Below are 21,838 nucleotides of genomic sequence, written 5' to 3' on the forward strand. Positions count from 1 at the left end.
CAGACAGGAACGCCGGATTGCCGTATACGCTACGTCTTGCACAGGTGGCGAGGTCGGCGATCACGTAGAAATCGATATGCCACCGAAAGCCTCTCTGACGATCGTAACCAGAGGTGAGGTTTTAAGCAAGCCCGTGCATGCCGCGATGCTGCAAGTGATACTGATCGTCCCGCTGCACGATCGAAAAGTAACCAGAGCAAGCTCGATCGTCGTAAGCGGCATGCAAGACCGTTGCAGTGCTGCAGTATCGGGTTTATTGAAATTCAAATATCTATCATGAAAAGATGGTGTACAGAAAACCTGCACTGTGCAGCGAGGGAGCCTATAGCTCGCTAACTAGAAAAAGTGCAAATATCCGAATGCAGCTTAATACCCATGCAGAAGCTGTACAGATCCGCTGTGCTTTTCGACGTTCTCGCGGCAACCTTCCGAAAATGTCCGAAGAAATGATACCGATCTAGAACTCCCAATCCTCATCCACGGACTTAATAGCCCAATCGAACTTCTCGCGAAGTGTTTTCGAGAAGAAGCGCTCAATAGGCACGTCGAACTTCTTGGAAAAGACCACAGTAAGACGGGGGTCAATGTAGTTCTGGTGTTCGTTAGTATTCAAGCGCCCATACTGGTAGCTGAGGTACACTTACGATCTTGGATGTGCCCAGAGCAACCTCTTTGTTGCCCTCCTTGTCCTCCAACTGAACCTTCATGTTTTCGATACGTTGATTCAGCTTGTCGACGGCTGTCTCGAGCTTGTCAATTGACGGGCCCTTGCCTTCGGCCTCGACCTTGCCAGTCTTGTTTTCTTTTTTGTACTTGGCTGCAAGCTCGTCGGCCTTCTCGAGACGCTCTTGCAGCTCTTTGGGCTTCATCTCCTTCTCTCCCTCTGCGGCAAGCTTCTCGTTGTCCTTTTCGAACTTCTTGGTGATCTTCTGGCGCAACTCCTCTACCTCAGCCGTTTGATGTGCTCTCACCCAGTCCATGTCGAGGTCCTCTGGACGCTCAAAGTACTCGGCGCCCTTCTTTTTCTTGATCTTAGAATCAACGTCAAGCATCATCATCTTTGTTCTCCATAGCTGGTATCGAAGGCCGTTGATCTGCCCTATGTCAGAGATGTCGCGAAATGCGTGTACTTGGTAGACTTACTCTATCTTGCATCTTTTCTACAGAGCCAGCGTGACCAGCAGCGACAGTGCGTTTATGGTTGCAGAGAATGGCGACTTCGCGATTGGCATCGTTGTACGCCTTGACCTTCTCCTGGATGGTACCAGTAGCCTTCATCTCCTTGAGAAGCCTGGCCATAGTGTACGATGCATTGTAGGTACGGAAGACCTTCGCCGTGAGACCTGTCATATAGCTTGTAAGGTGCTTGTTGAGAGCAGACGTCGTGAGTCTGTCGAAGATGTCATCACCGGTTGTCTTCGGCTCCTTCTTGAAGATCTTCAGGTTCTTGAATACCTGTGTATCGACCTCGACTTCATCGTAGAATCGGATACTGTCTTTACCGAGGAAGTCGAAGACAACAGTGTTGGGAGGCTTCAGGGTTACATGCTGGAACTTCAGCGAACAGCAACCGACCGTGTCTGCCTCATCCTCGCCCTTCTCGTTACCCGCACGGAGCGCGAATTGATCGATCAAGTAAATAGCAGTCGCGCGTTGACGGTCGACCATCTTCTCCGACTTGAGCTCTTTCCTGTAGTCCGCACGGATGCGATCAATGTGTTTCTTGAGATCACGGGCCTTTTCGAACTTCTTGAAGTCGCTTTGACCCTTGATGTCCGAGTTAGCAGCTAACATGACGTACTTGTATGCACCGTTGATGTTTTCTTGCCACATAGCGAGCCATGTGCCTTCGTGATCGTGCTTGACTTCCTTCCACTTGTGGCCTGCAGGTGGCGCGGGTACCTCCGCCTTCTCGCCGATGTTGATGGTGATCTGTTCGGGCAACACTCGTTTTTTGACGCGACCAGTCTTTGGATGCTCGCCACGACCACGGAACAGACTCGGCGGTTCGACACGGAAGTTTCCGACCTTTTGCTTGCGTCCATCCCACATGCAGTACATGAAAGGCGTCTCAATCGCGTCTTTCTCTGCTTTGAGAGCCTTCTTCTCGGCAGCCGGGAGGGCCTTCTTCCTCACACGCTCGGCGTCAAAGTGTTCGAAGATGGGCTTGAAGTCGCACTTCTCGAACTTCTTGATCTTGATAGTCTTGCCGTCTTTGTCCTTGCCGTGTCCCCTCTTGTCAAGAACGGCAACAAAATCCTCGAAGAAATTCTTGTTGAAGGTGGGGTTCTCGACGTTATGGGCGGAGTTGAGCATGCTCCCGTAGAAGCCAGCAATCTCCTCGGCCTCTGGGTGCAGAGAAACTGGCACTCCGTCGTATATCAATTTGACGTTCTTTGGCAGAGGCTCGTATTCTGGCGGGAATACAACGCCATTATGCTCCAGAGTGTCCCATTTCTTGGTACCATCACCCTTCGCCTTGTCCTCCCACCAACGATACTCCTCATCTTCCTGATCTGCATCCTGGTCCTGTTGTTGTTCTTCCTCAGTCTTAACCTTCGCCTTGCCCTTCTTTGCTGGAACTGGCGCAGGCTTGGCTTTGGCCTTCTTCGCTGCCGGCTTCTTTGCGAGTGGAACGTCGGAGTCTGACTCTTCCTTCTTAACGCCGTTGGTCTTCTTTGCTGGTGCTTTCTTTTTCGCAAGGGGAATATCGTCTTCGGATTCGCTTTCGGTCTTGGGTTTGCGTTTGGGTGCTGCCTTCTCTTTTGTGCGAATTGCCTTAGCTTCCTTTGCAGCAGCCTTCTCGATCGACTCCTTCTTCTTCACCAGTTTTGTTGTTAGAGGCACATCAGAATCTAGTTCCTCTCCAATTTGATCTGCACTAGCCTTGGGAAGCACTCGGGCTTTGAGTGGAACATCGCTGAGCTCGGAGTCGGAGTCTACCACAGGCTTTGCTTGCTGAGATGTCCTTCGCCGCTTACTCTGCAGGAGAGTTAGCGCATGACCATATCTAAGAGGCCGGTCTTCAACCCACCAGTGGCTTGTCATCGTCATCTTCAGAACCGCTGCGGTCCTTGTAGCTGGCGGTTGGGATACTGCCACGAGACTTGCGCTTTCCGTTCGCCGTGCCGTTGGGCGCATCGACGTCCATCGCGTCTACCGGGCCCATTCGTATCGAGATACCGGGCTCGACATGGCCATTGGCTGGAAGCTGCTTATCCATAGCTTTATCGACAGACTTAGGAATGGTTTCGCTCGAAACTGCTGAGCGGTGAAGGTGGTAAGCACAGTGCGCAAGGACGGTGGGTTTTAGATGTCAATGGCGATGGACAAGGTTTCGAAAGCGCGTTTAGACCGAGCGACGCGTGGGGAATGGTGACAGAATGTGGGAACGAGGCAGGTAAGGCGCGGCGTGCTGGCAAACTCACCTCCGGTGTTCGCCTTCACTAGAGGCGTGTCATCTGAAGAAGACATTGTGCAGGCGGTTCGAACGCGTTGGTGTCGCGGAAACCAAGAGGACAGAACGGTTGAATCAGCTTTGTTCGGCGCGGACGCAGAAGCTCTAGCGGAACCGAATGAACGGGCGCAAGAGATGCGCTGGAGCGGTGGTGCAGCGCGTGCGAAAGTGAAGCAACCGCCCCGCAAGATCGATTTGAGGGCGAGGGAGGCGATGTTGAAGGAGGTGAGAAAACGATTGATGAGTGACGGAAAAGGAATGCTGGGGTTTATGTGAAGCCTCCCTTCAGCACTCGAGGCGACGCACGGGCTCCTCGGCCTTTACTAAAATGATCGCGCAGGAATCTCTGTGACGAAACTCGCCTTACCATATGAGCACCTGACGCGGTGGAAGAGATGTGCGGGACCAACATGTTGGAGAGACGCGCTGCCAGGCAACACAGCTGCATAGCCGGGTTCGCACAGGACAGGCAGCTGCGGTCCATTCATCACAGGCAATGCTCCTTCCACATTCAATGTCACTGTGTCCCAACCGTACTCCGCGAGAACACTCCACCCGTTATCCGGCCGATTGCAGTGCCAAAACAAGGCGACCGCAGGCCCGGTGACGAGTTTCTCAAGGAGCTGCAGCCCGCCGGCGATGGTCGTGGTGCAACGTCCTGCATGTGCCGCAGCGAGTGCTCGGCACGGCACGTGATCTGGAGCGAAAGAACGCATGGACGGCTAGCGCAACAGATTCCGCCCGACATCGTGAAGCTCCAACAGCCAGCAGCTCACCACCATCACCCGGCCGTCGCCATCTCCACTCATCCCAATTCCTCGCCATGATGCTGTCCCGAGCTGCCCGCCCCGCCATGAGGGCCGGCATGGCCGCCGCCGCCCGGTACGCACCCCCGACCGCAGCTTTTCACGCCGCGCCCTGCACTGGCCGCGTCCATTGCATCTTCAATTGCATCAAGTGCTGACTGAATGTTTGCGACCGCAGGCCCGCCACCCTCCCCGCCGCCAATGCCGCCGGCTACGCCACGCTCCGTGAGATTGAGGGCCGTCTCAAGTCGATCCGCAACATCGAGAAGATCACCAACACCATGAAGGTCGTCGCCTCCACCAAGCTCACCCGCGCCCAGAAGGCCATGGCCACCTCGCGCACCTACGGTCAGACCTCCAACGCCGTCTTCGAGAACGCCGAGACCAAGCCCGTCGACAACGGCAACAAGACGCTGTTCGTCGTCTGCTCCTCGGACAAGGGTCTCTGCGGTGGTATCCACTCCGGTCTGTCGAGGAAGATCCGCAAGATGCTCCTTGACGCCCCTAACGCCGACATTGCCGTCATTGGCGAGAAGTGCAAGGCCCAGCTGTCCCGTTCCAACGGCAAGAACTTTGTTCTCAGCTTCGCTGGTGCCGGAAAGGACATCCCCACCTTCGCCGACGCCTCCGCCATCGCCGACCAGATCTCGCTCCTCCCCACCGAGTACGCCTCCGTCCAGATTGTCTACAACAGCTTCATCAACGCCGGTTCCTACGAGGCTACCATCCAGGAGGCCTACTCCGAGGAGGCCATCACCCAGTCCGGTATGTGATGTGGAAAGCTTGTTTGGCGACCTGTGCTGATGATTGTAGCCAACTACTCTGCTTTCGAGATCGAGGACGAGGCTCTCCCCAACCTCCGCGAGTACGCTCTTGCCAACTCGCTCTACTGGGTACGTACGTTGTGTAGGCAGCGCAACGCACACTAACAGCATACAGGCACTTGCTGAGGGCCACGCTTGCGAGCAGTCCGCGCGCCAGAACGCCATGGACAACGCCTCCAAGAACGCCGGCGACATGATCAACAAGTTCCAGATTCTGTACAACCGTACCCGTCAAGCCGTTATTACCAACGAACTTGTCGAGATTATTACTGGTGCTGCTGCTTCCGAGAGCTAGACGCTGTAAACGGTAAACTAGATATCCCGAACATTTGGCTCAGTTGCGCCGTGTAGAATAAGTACTGTTCATAGCTCATTTGTCACCTGCTAAGCAACTGCAAGCCCGTTTTCAAATCACTGTGTTATGATCAAGTCTGTACTACTACAGTGCGTGAGGATGTGTCCGCATTCGGACCCTACAATACATACTGCAACCAGAGTCCCAGACACGTCCGGTCTGCCTCTTGGCACTTTTGAAAGATCGAGATCATTTTCGCTGTAGCCAACGAGCCGCAAGAGTACGACTGAACACCTCCAATCAAGCGTCACATTCCAATGAGAAAGCGCCTTCTTGCATCATGCTGCAGGCTGATCAGACGTGACTAGGTGCACTACTTACGCTGTCTATTTCTCGCTGCGCAGTCTCCCTGCATCTCCCAGACACCCGTCTCGCACCTGCAACACCTCAATGATATCGAGTCAGACCAGCGCCGCAACACCGGCAATGTGACCTGAAAACCCAGGCACCTAATGCAGGCCAGGCACCCTCCCAGCCCCGCCAGCCGGGCCATCAACTACTCCAAACGGGCCCTGCCCCCATCCCGCCCAAGAGCCGTTGAAACCGGCCATCACCAAAAAAATAAATAGTGTGTCTACAGCCGTGGATAAAACAGAGCGCGGCCAATCGCAGCGCCGCATGCACGCCCGTTTCGGCGCTGGTGCCTCGCCTGAACGGCGGTTCATTGGCCGCTGAAACGTGGTGCCGGCGTTGAAACAATCGCGGGAACGCGTCTGAGCAGGGCAGGAACCATGAGTGCTATAACAAGGGCGAGGTTTTCGGGTTTTGCGAATGTGAAGGCTCTGAGTGAATTGTTTGTGTTCAAGACCCTGCAGTGAACAAGCAAGTAGGTTCTTGTGTTGTCGTTTGTGGTTGTCGTCATTCTGGGTTCGCGATCGTCGACGTAAGTGTGCATCTGGGACACCAGAGCTAGGCTAGGGATTACTTCATTACGTCCAGCCTTCGCAATTGAGGGAGCTGGGCTCTAGTTTGTGCTGGGACACTGGGTTCAAGGTCTTGACGATTTTTGTTTTTTATCGGCTGGGCCTCGACTTTACCACTATCTGCCTTCACGGCTACCAAACGAGCTCTCGACGACCCAACGACATACGATATACGACACACGACATCATGGACGAGGCACGGTACCGCGAGCTCCAGACGAAAATGGCAGCACTGAAGAACCTCTTCGCGAGCCGGCACTACTCGCAATGCGCCAAATTCGGCGAACTGCTGCTGAGCGAGATGCACGACCAAGTACATTCCCTCCCCTCGCACCCCAACCCCACGCACAGCTAACAGCAAACGCAGACGCACCCCCTCCACCTCGCGCAACTCAACTTCTACACCGCCCTATCCCACGACACCCTCGCCCGCGAAGCCTCGCACGCACACCGCTGGCGCGCCCTCAGCCTCGCAGAAGCGCACTACAGCACCGCGCTGCTCGCCCTGTCGTCCCCAGCACTGTGCTCGCCCACGTCCCCGCAGTCCTCGATGTCGGACTTCCCGTCCCCGCGCCACCGCCGCGGAAGCTCCGTGTCGTCGTTCCAGAGCAGCGCGTCCAGCGCCACCTCGCTGTGCAGCGAGGACTCCGCGACGTCCCCGCGCTACCCCGAGCAGCACGGTGTCGCGACCCCGAGGCCCATGACGCCGCAGCAGTTCTACGCGACTGCGAATACGGCGGCGTTTGCGCGTATGCTGGATGCGCACCTGGCAGATGTGAGGGCGCAGAAGCGCAGTGCGGGCGCGCCGACGGTGCGGTTCCAGGCTGTGCCGGCGTCGCCGACGTCGCCGACGTCGCCGCGTGCGAGCATGAAGGCGGCAAGTAGGGAGGTGGATTTAGAGAGTGCGCGCGAGGCGGTGCGCGAGAGACGGCGGAACGTGCGGTTTCGGCCGCGGTTTGATCCAACGGGGGTGCAGAAGCTGTGTTGCGAGGCGCTGGCGGAGCTGGGTGGGTGAGGTGCGCTGACACTGTTTGTGTGTTTGGTTGCTGTATGTTGCACGCTGGGCGTATGTTTGGCTGCTGACGACGTTAATTTCTTCTGTGTGTATTAGTATACGTAATGTTTTGCACGGGGGACGAGGATTGCTGCGCTGCACCGCGGACGGCGAGATGTCGAATTCGAAGCACGCCGTCTATCTCAAGGACACCCATGATATCGTGACTTTTCCAGCCTGCTACCCAAAAACGCCTTGCAATGCTAACCACCCTCCGGCTATTTCGCTCTCTATTTCATCATCTCGTCCAGCCCTCGTTTTATCCGCTGTGCCTTGGTGCGCAGCTCCTTGACGCTCTCCAGGAACAGCTCGTCGCTCGCAATCTGGCCCGTGCTCTCGACGCGGAAGATGAAGTGGTCGCGCACGCGACCCAGCTTGACTTTGTCCTTGAACTCCGGGTGGCGCAGACACTCCCTGCTGACGGTGTCGTTCATGGGCTGGTCGACGACGGCGCGATTCTCGCCCTCGTGGGGGGCCAGCGCAGGGTCGGCGGCGGCGTCGGCGGCAGAGATCTTGTCGAGGCGGATCACGCCCTTGGGGAAGCAGCGGGCGAATTTCTTGGCGTCGGCGCCGACGATGGGCGACGTGATGTCGATGGTGGGCATGAGGCGGTAGCTGGCGGTCGCGACGGGCGAGTACTTGGCGTGGTCCTGGCCGATGCCCTTCATGGCGTGCATGGTCAGGGTGATTCTCTGGCCCGGGCGCATCTTGACGATCAGGATATCGGGGTTGGTGGCGCGGATGGGCTGGGCGTCGTCGAACATTTCGGCCTGCTTGCCCAGCGGGGCCCACACGAGGTCCTTTGCGTAGACCGAGTGGTTCGTGTACAGCTTGTCGGGGTCCGTCTCGCCGGCGACGGCGCGCTGCAGGCCGCCCTCCTGCCAGGAGCACTCGACGTCCAGGTGCAGAATGGCGCAGTTGAAGTCGGACGGGCCGCCGGAGCCGTCGTCGTCGTCGGTCGGCTTGACGTACCACTTCATCCACTCCAGGCCCTTGGGGTCGCCGCAGAGCGGGATCAGGCCCAGGCGGTGGGCGAGCACCTCGTCCTGGATGATGGACGTGTTCTGGTAGATGAAGACGTCCTCGATGGCGAGCGTGGGCAGCTCGGACAGCATGATGCGGCGGAAGGCATTGGCGACGGACGTGTCGACGCCGGTCAGCGAGAAGGACGAGTCGTAGGGCGTTGGGCGCGCGTGGAACTGGACATTGAAGTGCTGGTGCGGTTAGCAGCGGCGGACAGGCCAGCGGGGGCAGCGTGCCTGCTTGAAGTAGTCGAGGTCCCAGTCGTGGTTCTCGCCAGGCCAGTGGCCAGGGAAGTCGGTTGACTGCTGGTTCTGCACGATCTCGGCGCCGACTTGCAGCTTCTGCGCGCGCTGTTAGCAGTCATAGACTTCGAACTTGGAGTGACGGGCGCACCTTGCGCTCGGCCAGCACGGCGGAGCTTGGGAGCGCCATGGTGTGTCTGCGCGTCGTGGTGCGGGCGGGCAACTTTTTTTTGATACCATGTCGGCGGCCAGCCGCCAAGCGCCGACGCGCGGGCCAATGAAGACGACGGCAAGTCCATGACATGGTGATTTCGGGCGAGCTTCACCACCGCCACTCTCCACTCCACACGCCCATTGAGGCTTCACACGGGCACCGCCAGCGAGTCTCACCATGCCCGTCTCCATCGCGCGTCTGGCCGGCCACGCCGCGAAGCGCGCCCTCGCCCGCCCCCAGCTCCGCACCGCCCTCGCTCCGCGCGCCATTGCCCGCCCACTATCAACCTCGCTCCCCCGTCGCTATGCTGAGGTTGCCGACAGCCAGCGCATGCGCATCGTGCCGACCGCCGAGGACTTCAGCCCCATTGAGCCCGAGAGCCAGGAGCTCGACGAGGACGAGACCCACAGCGCCCGCAAGATCCGCCACTACACCGTCAACTTCGGCCCCCAGCACCCTGCCGCCCACGGCGTGCTGCGTCTGATTCTCGAGCTCAATGGCGAGGAGATTGTGCGTGCCGACCCGCACGTCGGCCTGCTGCACCGCGGCACCGAGAAGCTGATCGAGTACCGCACATACCTGCAGGCCCTGCCGTACTTCGACCGCCTCGACTACGTCTCCATGATGACCAACGAGCAGTGCTTCTCGCTCGCCGTCGAGAAGCTGCTGAACGTTGACATCCCCATCCGCGCCAAGTACATCCGCACCCTGTTCGGCGAGATTACCAGGATCCTGAACCATCTCATGTCTGTCCTGTCCCACGCCATGGACGTCGGTGCCCTGACGCCTTTCCTGTGGGGTTTCGAGGAGCGTGAGAAGCTCATGGTACGATCAGTTGATGATTTGCAAGATCCACGTAACTAACAGCTGCAGGAATTCTACGAGCGTGTCTCGGGCGCCCGTCTCCACGCCGCCTACGTCCGCCCTGGCGGTGTGTCGCAGGACCTCCCCATTGGCCTGCTCGATGACATTTACCAGTGGGCGACGCAGTTCGGCGACCGCATCGACGAGACCGAGGAGATGCTGACAGACAACCGCATCTGGATCGGCCGCACCAAGGGCGTCGGCATTGTGTCCGCCGCCGACGCCATCAACTACTCTTTCTCAGGTGTCATGCTGCGTGGCTCCGGCGTGCCCTGGGACATCCGCAAGTCGCAGCCCTACGATGCCTACGACCGCGTCGAGTTTGACGTCCCCGTCGGCGTCAACGGCGACTGCTACGACCGCTACCTGGTCCGCATGGAGGAGTTCCGCCAGTCGCTGCGCATCATCCACCAGTGCCTCAACGACATGCCCGCCGGCCCCGTCAAGGTCGAGGACTACAAGATCGCCCCGCCTCCCCGCGCCGCCATGAAGGAGAACATGGAGGCCCTCATCCACCACTTCCTGCTCTTCAGCAAGGGCTACACCGTGCCCCCGGGCGAGACCTACTCCGCCATCGAGGCCCCCAAGGGCGAAATGGGCGTCTTCCTCGTCTCCGACGGCAGCGAGAGGCCCTACAGGTGCAAGATCCGCGCCCCCGGCTTCGCGCATCTGGCGTGCATGGACCAGATTTCGCGCGGGCACTTGCTGGCCGACGCCGTTGCCATAATTGGGACAATGGATTTGGTACGTAACACTCTCACTCCTTCACACTCACACAACTTCACACAACTTCACTTCACCACATTCATTACATTAATTGATTCGGCGCTCAATCGGCTCGAGTTGGGCGCTAATTTCATCGATCAATTTCGGTGCTCAACTCCAAGTCCGCCACAACCCCCTTCACACACCACCCACACTCCCAACCACCATGCACAGCACTCTCTCCTTCACCAAACACCACGCACAGCGCGCTAACAAGCCCAAAGGTATTCGGCGAGGTCGATCGTTAGGGCGTTATGTTTCGTGTTCTGATCTAAAGCTGTGGGCGTGAAATATGGTGGTTGTGAAAGATAGTTGTGGAAGATGGTCGTGGAAGACGATTGTGAGAAGAAGTCACATTTTAAGCGAGGACAGACAGAATGTAGAAGGCGGGGCCAAGTGCCGCGCAGACTGTACATATGTACCCGTACTTTTCCGTTTGAATGTTAAGTCATGAGTTCGCATAGCTGTGTTGTGCTGGGTTGCGTGCCGGGGTCTCCAGTGGTATCACAACACATGGCAGCCTTGCGACGGAGGCATCTAGTCGCACTGCAGGAGCTTGCTTACGGTATTGGACAGCGGTTGGAGAGTACAAGGAGACGGGGGTTGGGAGGGTGAGCGCAGGTGCTGTTGTTCGCGGGCGACGAGCGAGAGAGATACCCGCGATGAGATACCCCTACACACCCTTGACTCCACGAAGTGCGACGACTCTAACTGCAATCATCCTGCCAATGCACTCAGTCCATTCAGCAGCAGTCCACATGTGATAGCGGGACAGACATCGCCTCACTCCTCCGCGTGAAACAAAGCAGTACTCCTTTAGCAGTTGACCAGAGGCACACCACAACCCGCATTCTATAGCCACTTATTCCCATGACGAAGCGAGCGATGCCTGCCCACCAGATACTCAGCCGCAGATTATCCGTCACCGCCGCATATGTCCCTATCCAGGCCGGACATCGAAAACCCTTCGCTGGCGCGGCTGATGTCTTGCTTTTTCCGCGCACGCTTCGATCTGGTAGTGACAGGCGGCGCTGCCGCGTCGTCTGAATCGACGGTGTCGGAGAGAGAGGGCGATGAAGGCTGGACGGCACGGTTCGCCTGGTGCTGATCGCGGTGGGGGGAAGTGTTGAATGTTCTCTGGCGGGATGGACGGCGGGCTGGTGTGTGGGTGTTTCACTGCACGTCAGCGAGGTAGGGAGAATGTGAGCAACGTCTGTAGAATGCTTTGTTGTCTACGATATGGGTGACACTTGAGTAGATGTTAGCTTTAGGTGTTGTAGTAGCTACAAGTTCTGTGTTGAAATTGGTCATCTCAAAAGGCGATTGTCCATGGTTTGTCCTGAGAAGTGAGAGGGTGCCTCTCACGTTGCAGGATGTACGGCGGATGACTGTGTAAGGATGTAAGCCGAGTATTCCACCATGCAACAGCCAAGTAGGGAAAACACTGGAAAACTCCATGCAATGTTATGTTACCTACACCGGGGACAACACTTAAGAAGGAATTTGGTTTCAATCATTATAATAGCTACAGTCCTTCCAACAACTCTTGTCCAGTACCCTTCCTACAAACTTCACACCCGTCACTGGGTTCCTTGTCCTTTGGCTTGAAACCTGGAGGATGACTAACCGTCCAAACCAAGTCCTTGGCGGTCTCTTTGGAGGCGGCAATGGCATTGTCGAAAGACCCTGGGACTTCGGTGACATTCGGAGCGTTGTTGAGAGTCTGACACAGTTCGAGCATCTCCTTGTTTGTGAAACGAGCGGTCTGGGATAGCTCTTTGATCGGGAAGCCAGAGATGTGGAATCGTGCCAGAGGAGAAGTGGATAGCTGGGCCTGGAACGGGTTCTCGAGCTGTGGTCCGAAAGGGTTGGGTCCCAGCTGGTTCCAACACCCCACCACGAAGCGTCGTGCGTCCCAATAGTGAGAGAAGAATCCCATTAGGTCTAGGTCAGTACCGCGACCAGCCTCCTCGATGCAGACAGCGTTTGCTTGTCGAATCAACTGAAATCGACTTGAGGCGGCAATAGAAGCAGTGCAGCACACTACGGGAGCGCGTTCCATGACTGAGCGGAAGGCGACATTGAAAGCTTGTGAAACCTCTTTCTTGGCTTCGGCGGACATCTTGCCCTCTGTACGAAGGTCTCGAGCGGCGTGCACGACAGGGAGGAGCTGGGTTGCGATGTCATCGCGCTCGGTCTCAGTCCAAGTGTTGGTGACCTCACTTGTCCAAGTCTTGATGACTCTAAAATGTTTGTGGAAGGAAAGCGTGCCGGCTGAAGTATGGCCCAAGCGGCGGAACCCTGAGCTTTCTGGAAGCGCCGATCCGTGATGCCGTCGGAGGTCGTCTGGTAATGACGGAGATAGTGGTTGAGGAGATGTTCTACTGTGGCACCCTTGAAGAGGTCATTCCGCTTGATGAATTTCGGGTCCTTCTTCGGTGCATCGACGTTAAAGGTGAGGTCGAATTCCGGATCCAACATGGCAAGAAGAGCCTTTTGCTCGGTTTGGATTGAGTGGCAGCGAACGAACAGCTTCATGGGAACTCCCATCAGTTCGCAGACCTTGGTCAGGATCTTGACGAATTGGTGATAACTGTAGTCCACGGTCTCGTTCTGGAAGCATGCATGCGTGATGCGGCCTTCCTTGTACTCGTCTGGCTCTTCATCGTCGGAATCCATGGGAGGAGTATCAGCCGCAACAGGCTCAGCAGCAATAGGCTCAACAGCTCTACCCTTGCCTTTGTCGAGACGCGGAGGGAGATGCTCTGGGAGCGTTGGGTACGAGAGAAAGATCTTGGAACACGTCAGCCATCTCGTGCTGGAGCATGTCACGGATAGCGGGTTCGACGAATTGAGTAGTTCGGGAAGAATTGAAGCATACTTGTCGCTGTCCTCCTCAAGTACGTCGTAGTAGAGTGACTTGTTGGAGTTTCCCTCATGGTTCTTGCACAGGAAGAGGTCGCGAAGTTCCTTGAGTAGCTCCTCTTTGCCAGCGTACTTTGCCACCTCGTTGTGTCGAACCGTCATCTTGTAAGGGCATTTGTCCAGCTTGCACTACATGTCGTCGTTGTCCTTGAACACAGTGATTTTCAGGGTGGTGTTTTCTCGAGCCCATGTCTGAAGAGCTCCAGTCGTCATGTCATTCAGGTCGGTAGGAGTCAACGTGGTATGCGGCTTGTCGTCGAACAAACCTTCCTCTTTGCTGAAAGGGCGATGGACAATGATGCACACTTGTCCGATAGCGGTAGCAATGCCAGGCGCGACAACTTTGCCCCTCCACAAATGTGGGGATGCTACTGAATCCTTGTAGTGGTAGAAGTCGACAGTGACCGGGTCGCCGACAGTAAGGCGCGGCACTTCGGGTTGAGGATCCTCCCCATGAAACTGTAAGCAGAGAGCGAGAAGGATGCCGTTGTCTAGTTTCGAGTGTGGGATAGGCTGCGCTGATGCCCTGCCACAGTGGGTCTGTTTGCGCATGCCGAAGGGTTGTTCGATATTCGTACCGACACCGGCGTGAACAGCGAGCTCTTCCCAGTTCTTGAAGCTGTTCTCGGGTAAGACATTAAACTTGTCTAGTCTATTGGTTGGCTTGATGCCCTTGTTGTTGATGTACGGATTCATCTTGTCGACATAGAAGGCGGAGTGTGGGTTGTAACAGCTGAGTTCGACAAAATGATTCATCGCAGATTCCGTGCGCAGGCCAACATCAGAACCGCGAACCAACACAAAGACCGTAGGGGCATCTCGCATGACAATGCGCAAGTTCCCGTGCGATGGTGAAGCTTTGGGACGAGGTGTGAACAAGTTGCTCGTTGTCGCGAAGCTTCTCGGCGAGGACTTCGACCGAGGCGAGTAAAATGTGCTCAGCCGCAGAAATCGACAAGCTGCACTTCGAGCATGATTGACGACTTTGTTGATCTTGAACGTTCAAGAAGGGTGCGCTTGTGAATTGGGTAGATAAACATTATCGGTCATGCTCACACCGGGATCATTGATCTGCAGCGAGGTAATCTCCGAGAGAGATTCCAGGCCTGGAACTTCGAAGGATGCAATGAAAGCGATGGCAACATTCTGAGTGCTCTCGTGGAATGTTGGCCGCTGGGCAGTGAACTTCACCCTCAGGCTCACCCTCGGGTTGATTCTTGCGGTGTTCTTCGGTCTGAGCCTTGAACTTGTCAGCCTCTGCTTTGGCTTCCTGCTGTACTTCAAGCAAAAGTCAGCACTTTCTCGTTGATTATACTTGTAGAAAGGCAGAGGGAGTAGCTACCATGTCTTGGTGCTTGCCATGCTTTGAAGCGGCACCATCATCGCGACCAGTTCGAAAAAAATTCGCAAGCCGAAAATATCCAAAGACACCTAAAGCCGCCCTATCTCAGCTCCGAAGCGGAGAAGGCAGACCTAGTGCTAGCTTGGATCATCTTTCTCCAGCAAGACATCATCAGAGAGCGTCTCTGGGGACCAGACCGCCACGTGATGGTTAATCGCAATGAACTCGGTGTGAGCGAGCTTTGAGGCTTGACCAACGTCGATGCCGAGCTGGTTAAAGCAGGGCTTGTTGAGGTGGGGTGATTGTGCAGCAAGAGCACGAGTTTTGCAACTCTCGAGAGGTGGAGGTAAGGTGCAGAGTCTGTCGAAAGCTTGCGAAAGTGAGAGGTGTACTTAACGGGGCGCCAAGCGTTTCTATTGAGTCACCGTCGCGGATCGAAGGCGGTCGAAGCGGAAAGTGAAGGTGAAGGTGAAGAAGGAAAGTTGCCAACGGCTACATGAGGGGAAGATACTGGGTATCTCTTGTTGCCCGTACTGCGCTTTCGACATGCTCGTCCTTGCAGTGTATCGGTCTTTGCGTTCTGATTATCGAGGCCGTTCTTTTCGCAATAGTTGTCTATGCCTTTGTTCTCCGGCTTCCGCTTCTTGGACGATGTTGAAGCCTTGCACGTCGAATGAGTTGACTTGTGCATCTGGATTGATCAAACGTGTAGCACACATCAACCCTGCACCGAGTCTGATGCAACAGCTTTCACCGATGAGATGAGAAATGCTTGGCCGGACGCCGCACTCCAGGTCTGGCATGACTAAGTGCTGTGTCAGGGTGTGAAGCTGGCGCAAATCACAAGTGACTACAAGCACCTACGGCCTTTTCTTCGCGAGGGGCCGCGGGACTGAGCAGCGACTCGCCGGTGTCGACCTCCATGAGGAAGTCTTCGGCGCCACCCAACGATGTGTTCCACCCGACGTCAAACAGTGAGCAGTGCAGATATCCTGGCCATGCAGATATCTGCGTACGATCAGGGTCCCACGTTCTGGGGCAGTGCTTCGCGGTGTCGGGGTGAGCGGACAGACTAGGGGATGGGCCGCACGCTCTTTCTGAGTACGAAACAGAGCGCGTTCATCCAGCTATGTTGCATCAGTCACCTTTCTATTTCACCTAGCATATAGCGCCATGGGGTCCACTTTTGCTATGGTGCGTATCCTGAATAGGCTTAGCCCCGCCGCGCCTCGTAGCTACATAACCAGGCTGGCTCCCATCACCTTGAAGGCAGCTGCCTTTGATCCGACAAGGTGCCCCGGCAGCTCACGTCAAGTCTGGTACCATTGCGTTCAAGCCATATCGCCCACATTGCGGCTCTAAACACACCCACACCTTCATCCAACAACCTCCGACGTCTGTCAACTTTGCATCGCGTTCTTGTTCAAGCTCTATGCTCCATATGCATCCTCGCGACGGAAGTTCCTCTACGGTAAGTATCCTTGCGACAACACTTCGTACATCAGTCTAATGTGTCAGTGGAACAGTCCCATTGCGGCCGCTGCAATATCCATGCTTAGGCATGCAAGCCCGCAATGACTCTCTCTCTCTCTCGTCGTGGAAGCACAACTGCGGGGAGACATTCCTGCGAGAGTAGAAGCATGGGAGAGGCGAGATGGTACTCGTCCAACCATCCGCAACTCCCTACGACCTACATCGAAGGACCCTGTTTTCTCGCAGCGCGGCCACGACCGACAATCTTTCGCGCCTCCATGCGAGCGCTATTCGCCCACACAGCGGCTTTAAAATCTTACCCCACCATAACCCAAGAACAACCTGTACCATCCAACCATACGCAGCTCCCTACGACCTACTTCGTAGCACTGTCTGCTTGCAACACTGCCACGACTGACAATGTTTCGCGCCTCCATGCGAGCGCTCATCGCCCACACTGCGACTCTAAACACATCCTACACCTTTATCTAACAATCTCCGACGGTCCGTCAACTTTGCATCGCGTTCCCGTACGTGCAGCTTCATAGCTGAGTAGGTACCCGAGCTTTGCAAAAAATGTTGTACCGACTTTAAGAAACTCATCTAAAAGTCGCGCGACTGTTCACCCCCATTATCCATGCCGCCCAAGAAACAGAACATCGGGAAGCGCACCCCGAAAGGTCTGGGTGTCGGCGCCGCGAACTTCGCACCACCTCGCCCCGTCGCACCGGCCGGTCTGGTTCTGCGCTCCTAGAGTCCGCTGTGCAGCACGAGGAAGGTGTCATGTCGGGGTCTAGTCTTACTCTGGCGCATCCTTGCAGGCCCGGTCTCTCTCGACTGACAATTGCAAGCTTGAATGGGCCCTTCCTAGGGTCTATCCTTGATTTTGCAGTCTCATTATCGAGCAGGCTGGCTATCTGCGGCAACAACACTCGCAGCGTGCTCCTTATGCACCTGTCAAGACCGTCAACTACACAGAACATTATCACAAGCTCAACATCTGTCATAAGCTTGCTGAAGATGATCCACTGCGCATCTTGAGACAACAGCGTCTGCCATGTCCTTTCCTGCCCTCTCCAGCGTCCTGAAGTATGGCAGCACGTGCTTGCTCAGCTGCAGCCGTTTGACGATAACCTGGTACACCAGTCCGTGCAGCACTGCCACAGCCGTATTACGCCTTTCGTCCTCGGCGCTGCAGAAGAAGAACAACAGCTTTGCAGCTTTCGTGCGTTTGTGTGAGCAGGCGGGAGGGTGTTGCCTGTCGTCTCAAACGCAATGACGCCAACCTCACTGGTCGCTCTTTCCCGCTGCCTCACCCCCACTGCTCAATTACCTACACTTTTCTCTCGCTCTCTGCTGTCACCCTTTGTCTCTCACCCCGCCACTCATCGTGGAACCGGCTGCAGTCTAGACCCCGACCCATCATCTGAGACTTGTCGACTGGCCTGTTCTACCCACAAACGCGATATCCCGACTACAGGTTTTCAAGACATCACAGTCTCCGCCTCGACGCCACGATCCAGACGCTACTCGACAATGGCAAGATAACACGAGATCCGTTTCGAGAGAAACAATGGCTTACCTGCGAGATTGTCAAGAAGCTCGTCACAACCGTTCCGGTGGACGCTGTCAATGGTGGCACAAAATCATGGGACGGCACTCTGGCTGGAACCTTCGCTCTTGTACTACAGTCGGCGTTATGCTCTAGAGCTGGCGACTTCATGAGGTCCGCGCAGTGACCTTATCGCCGCTGTTGACGATAATGCCTTCCTCAAGCTGAAGAGGTTGACCAAACTTCCCTGAAGGAAACACCACAAGTGAGTCGTTCTTACCATCGTGGTTGCAGTGACTAATCCATCGTAGACATGATCACAGCAAAGCTACTCATGGGTTGCTTCAGCTTGACGACAGTGACAGCGCCATCGATCCAACAAAGCTATGTGTCGCCCTCACGCTACGAACTTGACTGGTCGACTAGACTAACTGGCCGGGTTTCATCAACGCTGTTCTCAGTCGACCAAGCAAGCGTCTCACCTGGACGAGGCCGACCTCACCGGCTTGCTACGCCCTGAAACAGAATCAGCAACTCATCTTTGCGGAATCCGTCCCTGTTGATCAGCAGAACCGCTTCCTTTGTCGGGATGCTGTTCGGTGTCGTGGAGAGTGCGGGGTGATTGTCGGGAAGGGCTTTTGATACTGTGGAAGGGGTTGTCTGGACTTGTGTGTTTCGTTGATGTCTGACTCTGGTCATTACTGTGGTGGAGGCGCGTCCGGATTGGCAGCGTCGAGAGGAACAATGGTGGCCTGGCGGAACAGTTGACTTCACGCTTGTTACAGGAAAGCGCGGTGGTCAAGGTACATCAGGTCTAGCCTCCCGCTTGTCAACCGTTACACCTTCACCCCTCTCTACACAAACAACCATCAATCCACCTATCGCGTTCAACAGTGCATTTAGCCTCCTCAATGCGAGTGTCATTCACCCAAGAACGCCGTTAGATATTGCGTGCTCGCGCACAAGATGCCACCCCTCGGTCATCCCGTCCCGTGTTCGATCCCAGAGCCATAATTCGCTCATCGGGCAGCGCGAGGATCTACCCCACCTCGCCCATCGCACTGCCATCGCACCGACTCGGAGCTCTTCGGTGGTGCAGCAGCCTCACGATAGGGCGCGCGAGTCGCAATGGCGTCCCGCGTTGGCGATAAGAAAGGCTCGGTTGGGCGTCAGGCTCGTACAATGCGCAGCGGGGGGGTGTGGCGCAGCACGGCAGAAGTGGTCGCAACGGGTGTTGGTGTTGAGTCTTGCCGAAGCCGTCGTGAGCCAGTGCCAGATTGGTATGCTCCGGGGCGTCTAGAGCTATCTGTGGCGCAGGCGACTATGACGCTCAGCTTGACAGGGGTCGTAAGATGTGATCTTGCTCCACCAACTGCGGGGTCTCATGCATTGCGAGTCTTTTGGGCGGCTTCTGGTCCCTGTTTTTGATGTGGCTTGCCAGGCGCGAGAGAGGGGGGTACATAGTATAAGAAGGGGTGAGGTTCGGTGGGTCGAATGTCGACAAAACTCCAATCCCTTGATCCCAGCACACCAACACTTCCAAGTATCATTTTTACTTGACATTCAAGTCCAATATGTCTTACAACAACGACCGTGATAACTCCTACGGCGAGGACCGCAGCTCAGGCTACGGTAATCGCGACCGCGACGACGACAACTCGTCAAGCCGCAATGATAACTCGTACTCCAACAAGCAATCTGGGAGCTACGGAGATGACGACAATTCGTCCTCCAACAACAAGTCCAGCTACGGCAACAATGACAGCACATACTCCAGCGGTGTAGGCCGCAGCAACGATGACAATGACTCGTATGGCCGCCAGAGGAAGGAGTCCGGCTTCGGCGTCGACAACAACGACACCCTGGATTCGAGCGACAACAAGAGGTCGGGATACGGTGACAGTGCCGAAAAGCTGAAGCAGTTCGGCAGCCATGATGATGGCGACTCGTATGGATCCAGCAAGAAATCTGGGTATGGCAATGATTCGAATGAGGACTCTTATGGCTCGAAGAAGTCGAGCTACGGAAGCAATGATAACGAGGATTCATATGGCTCCAAGAAGTCAAGCTCCAACGACGATGAGGATTCCTATGGCTCCAAGAAATCCAGCTACGGAAGCAACGACAATGAGGACTCGTACGGCTCGAAGAAGTCGAGCTACGGAAGCAACGACAACGAGGACTCCTATGGATCCAAGAAATCGAGCTACGGCAATGACTCGACCGAAGATTCTTACGGATCCAAAAAGTCGAGTTACGGCAGCAACGACAACGAGGACTCATACGGCTCCAAGAAGTCCAGCTCCAACGACAACGATGACTCGTACGGCTCAAAGAAGTCGAGCTACGGAAGCAACGATAACGAAGACTCGTATGGCTCAAAGAAATCCAGCTATGGTAACAATGACAACGAGGATTCATATGGTTCCAAGAAGTCCAGCTATGGAAGCAACGACAACGACAACGAGGATTCCTACGGCTCCAAAAAGTCGAGCTACGGCAGCAACGACAACGAGAACTCATACGGCTCCAGCAGGAACGACCGCGAGGAGTCCAACTACGGCAGCTCGAGGCGCGACAACGACTACTAGAGGCTGTTGACTATTAGCATCGGAGGCTGTGAATGTGTGTAGGACGAGTGTTCAAGGGACATGGCGAGTATATAGCTGCCGTTTTGACTGAATATCAGGATATGCCATTCTCTGTTGTAATGCCAATACAGCCATGATTAAATCCGCTTTCGATTCGTGGCTTAATGTTATCAGTGTGTTTCCTTTGGGTCGGCCTGTGATGTTAGTATGATCAGATGCGCTACGTACAATGCCTTCTGTTCGTTCACGTCAACCCTACGATCCCTGTCTTACTACGGCACTATCATTGCGGTCTTATCAACTTCTGCTCACTGTAGATTCTCTACTATCCTGCCAGCATATTGTTGGCTAGCTCGTTGCCTGCTGTAGCAGTTGACACTTGCGCTTCGGGCACGAAGAAGCGGGAGGTCGGCGTACATTTCCCAGCTTTGCGCGGTACCAATCTTTGTTCGTTAGCTTTCTTTTAGGATTAGTGACTCGAGCACCCTGATGGCCCGCATCGTCCCACCGCCTCTTCCAGAAGGTTGGTGGGTATTTTTGGGTGTTTCTGTGGGATTCGCTTGACTGAAAAGTTCTGCTGTCGCTCTTTCGACCGAACCGTCAACCATGTGGTGGTTAGGAGGAAGACAAATCCATAAAGTCCATAGAATGAGGTGGCAACTTTCCCGATATTAGGTTTTCTGGCTCAGGGGAGTGACATTTGACTGCAGTCCGCAGAGAAGCCGAACAAATACGCTTACGATGGCAATGAGTTTGCGTGATCGAATCTGGCAGGCAACTGCTTGTAACGTGCTGAATCTCGATTCGGGCTGGCACTTTACGAGACACCTTACCGCAAGTCTGATCTTTCCGGATACACGGCCGAGGAAGCAGAATCTTTGACGATGATCTGGGAAATGGTTCCAGTTCAAATGTCGGACTGCAGTGCTCGGACGGGGCGTCTGCTGCTCTGGCAAAAGTCCGCGTGACACGTGTGGATTCGACCTGGAAGTCACTACGAGACTTGTGATGGGTTATGTCATGTAGAGACCCGTGCCTCTATGAAACGCGCTCGTAGCGCAATGTTGCAAGTTGATCAGCCGCAAAGAGGAATTCGTACGACGTTTAGACGTTTGACGTTTGGCGGCACGGTGAAGGCCCGCAAATGGCAAAGCAAACACGTTGGTCGTTCGCAGATGTCGTTCGCGGATACGACTCCATGCGCTCGGATTGATGGATCAAATTGGCCTTCTGCTCGTTTTCGTTAGGACGTAGAGTTTGATTTTTATGGACCGGCCGGGCAAATTGCTGTCGCCGTTACTGGCGAAGCTATGCACTGTGCACTGTGGCAGCTGCGAGGTCATACGATGAGTTCTCGAGATGAATTAATCTCGAAGGAATGCGAAACAACTTGTCTTGGCTGAACCAAAGTACATTCCCAAGGCTGAT

General features: G+C 55.5%; 7 protein-coding genes across 7 annotated transcripts; 4 read left to right on the forward strand and 3 right to left on the reverse strand.

Annotated features, from left to right (window-relative positions):
- Positions 1-339: 339 nt before the first annotated feature.
- On the reverse strand, positions 340-3,627 carry C7974DRAFT_151220 (DNA topoisomerase 1). The gene is made up of 5 exons (XM_046135779.1): positions 3,429-3,627; positions 3,035-3,264; positions 1,144-2,982; positions 645-1,094; positions 340-592 (listed from the first exon to the last, which is right to left on the reverse strand). The coding sequence occupies exons 1-5, from the start codon at positions 3,472-3,474 to the stop codon at positions 458-460; spliced, it is 2,700 nt and encodes an 899-aa protein (XP_045999172.1). The 5' UTR covers positions 3,475-3,627; the 3' UTR covers positions 340-457.
- Positions 3,628-4,211: 584 nt separating this feature from the next.
- On the forward strand, positions 4,212-5,800 carry C7974DRAFT_390584 (ATPase, F1 complex, gamma subunit domain-containing protein). The gene is made up of 4 exons (XM_046141480.1): positions 4,212-4,339; positions 4,442-5,028; positions 5,077-5,156; positions 5,203-5,800. Exons 1-4 carry the CDS (start codon positions 4,281-4,283, stop codon positions 5,380-5,382), a joined length of 906 nt encoding a protein of 301 aa, XP_045999173.1. The 5' UTR covers positions 4,212-4,280; the 3' UTR covers positions 5,383-5,800.
- Positions 5,801-6,445: 645 nt separating this feature from the next.
- C7974DRAFT_151259 (uncharacterized protein) lies at positions 6,446-7,500 on the forward strand. The gene is made up of 2 exons (XM_046135780.1): positions 6,446-6,678; positions 6,733-7,500. Exons 1-2 carry the CDS (start codon positions 6,553-6,555, stop codon positions 7,378-7,380), a joined length of 774 nt encoding a protein of 257 aa, XP_045999174.1. The 5' UTR covers positions 6,446-6,552; the 3' UTR covers positions 7,381-7,500.
- Positions 7,501-7,649: 149 nt separating this feature from the next.
- C7974DRAFT_411410 (DNA-directed RNA polymerase-like proteines I and III subunit RPAC1) lies at positions 7,650-8,874 on the reverse strand (the record flags this gene model as incomplete). The annotated part of the gene is made up of 3 exons (XM_046143555.1): positions 7,650-8,633; positions 8,658-8,783; positions 8,836-8,874. The coding sequence occupies 3 exons, from the start codon at positions 8,872-8,874 to the stop codon at positions 7,650-7,652; spliced, it is 1,149 nt and encodes a 382-aa protein (XP_045999175.1).
- A 136-nt stretch (positions 8,875-9,010) lies between these two features.
- Positions 9,011-10,859, forward strand: C7974DRAFT_151322 (nife hydrogenase-like protein). Its single transcript, XM_046135781.1, has 2 exons — positions 9,011-9,723; positions 9,772-10,859. The coding sequence occupies exons 1-2, from the start codon at positions 9,076-9,078 to the stop codon at positions 10,738-10,740; spliced, it is 1,617 nt and encodes a 538-aa protein (XP_045999176.1). The 5' UTR covers positions 9,011-9,075; the 3' UTR covers positions 10,741-10,859.
- Positions 10,860-11,362: 503 nt separating this feature from the next.
- C7974DRAFT_470774 (uncharacterized protein) lies at positions 11,363-14,277 on the reverse strand (the record flags this gene model as incomplete). Its single annotated transcript, XM_046146477.1, has 4 exons — positions 11,363-11,607; positions 12,155-12,697; positions 12,751-13,581; positions 13,759-14,277. 4 exons carry the CDS (start codon positions 14,275-14,277, stop codon positions 11,443-11,445), a joined length of 2,058 nt encoding a protein of 685 aa, XP_045999177.1. The 3' UTR covers positions 11,363-11,442.
- A 4,893-nt stretch (positions 14,278-19,170) lies between these two features.
- C7974DRAFT_151342 (uncharacterized protein) lies at positions 19,171-20,514 on the forward strand. Its single transcript, XM_046135782.1, has one exon. It carries the CDS (start codon positions 19,394-19,396, stop codon positions 20,408-20,410), a length of 1,017 nt encoding a protein of 338 aa, XP_045999178.1. The 5' UTR covers positions 19,171-19,393; the 3' UTR covers positions 20,411-20,514.
- Positions 20,515-21,838: the final 1,324 nt, after the last annotated feature.

This window comes from Boeremia exigua (genome assembly GCF_020726555.1).
Source record: "Boeremia exigua strain MPI-SDFR-AT-0100 chromosome Unknown C7974scaffold_4, whole genome shotgun sequence".
NCBI lineage: Eukaryota > Fungi > Ascomycota > Dothideomycetes > Pleosporales > Didymellaceae > Boeremia > Boeremia exigua.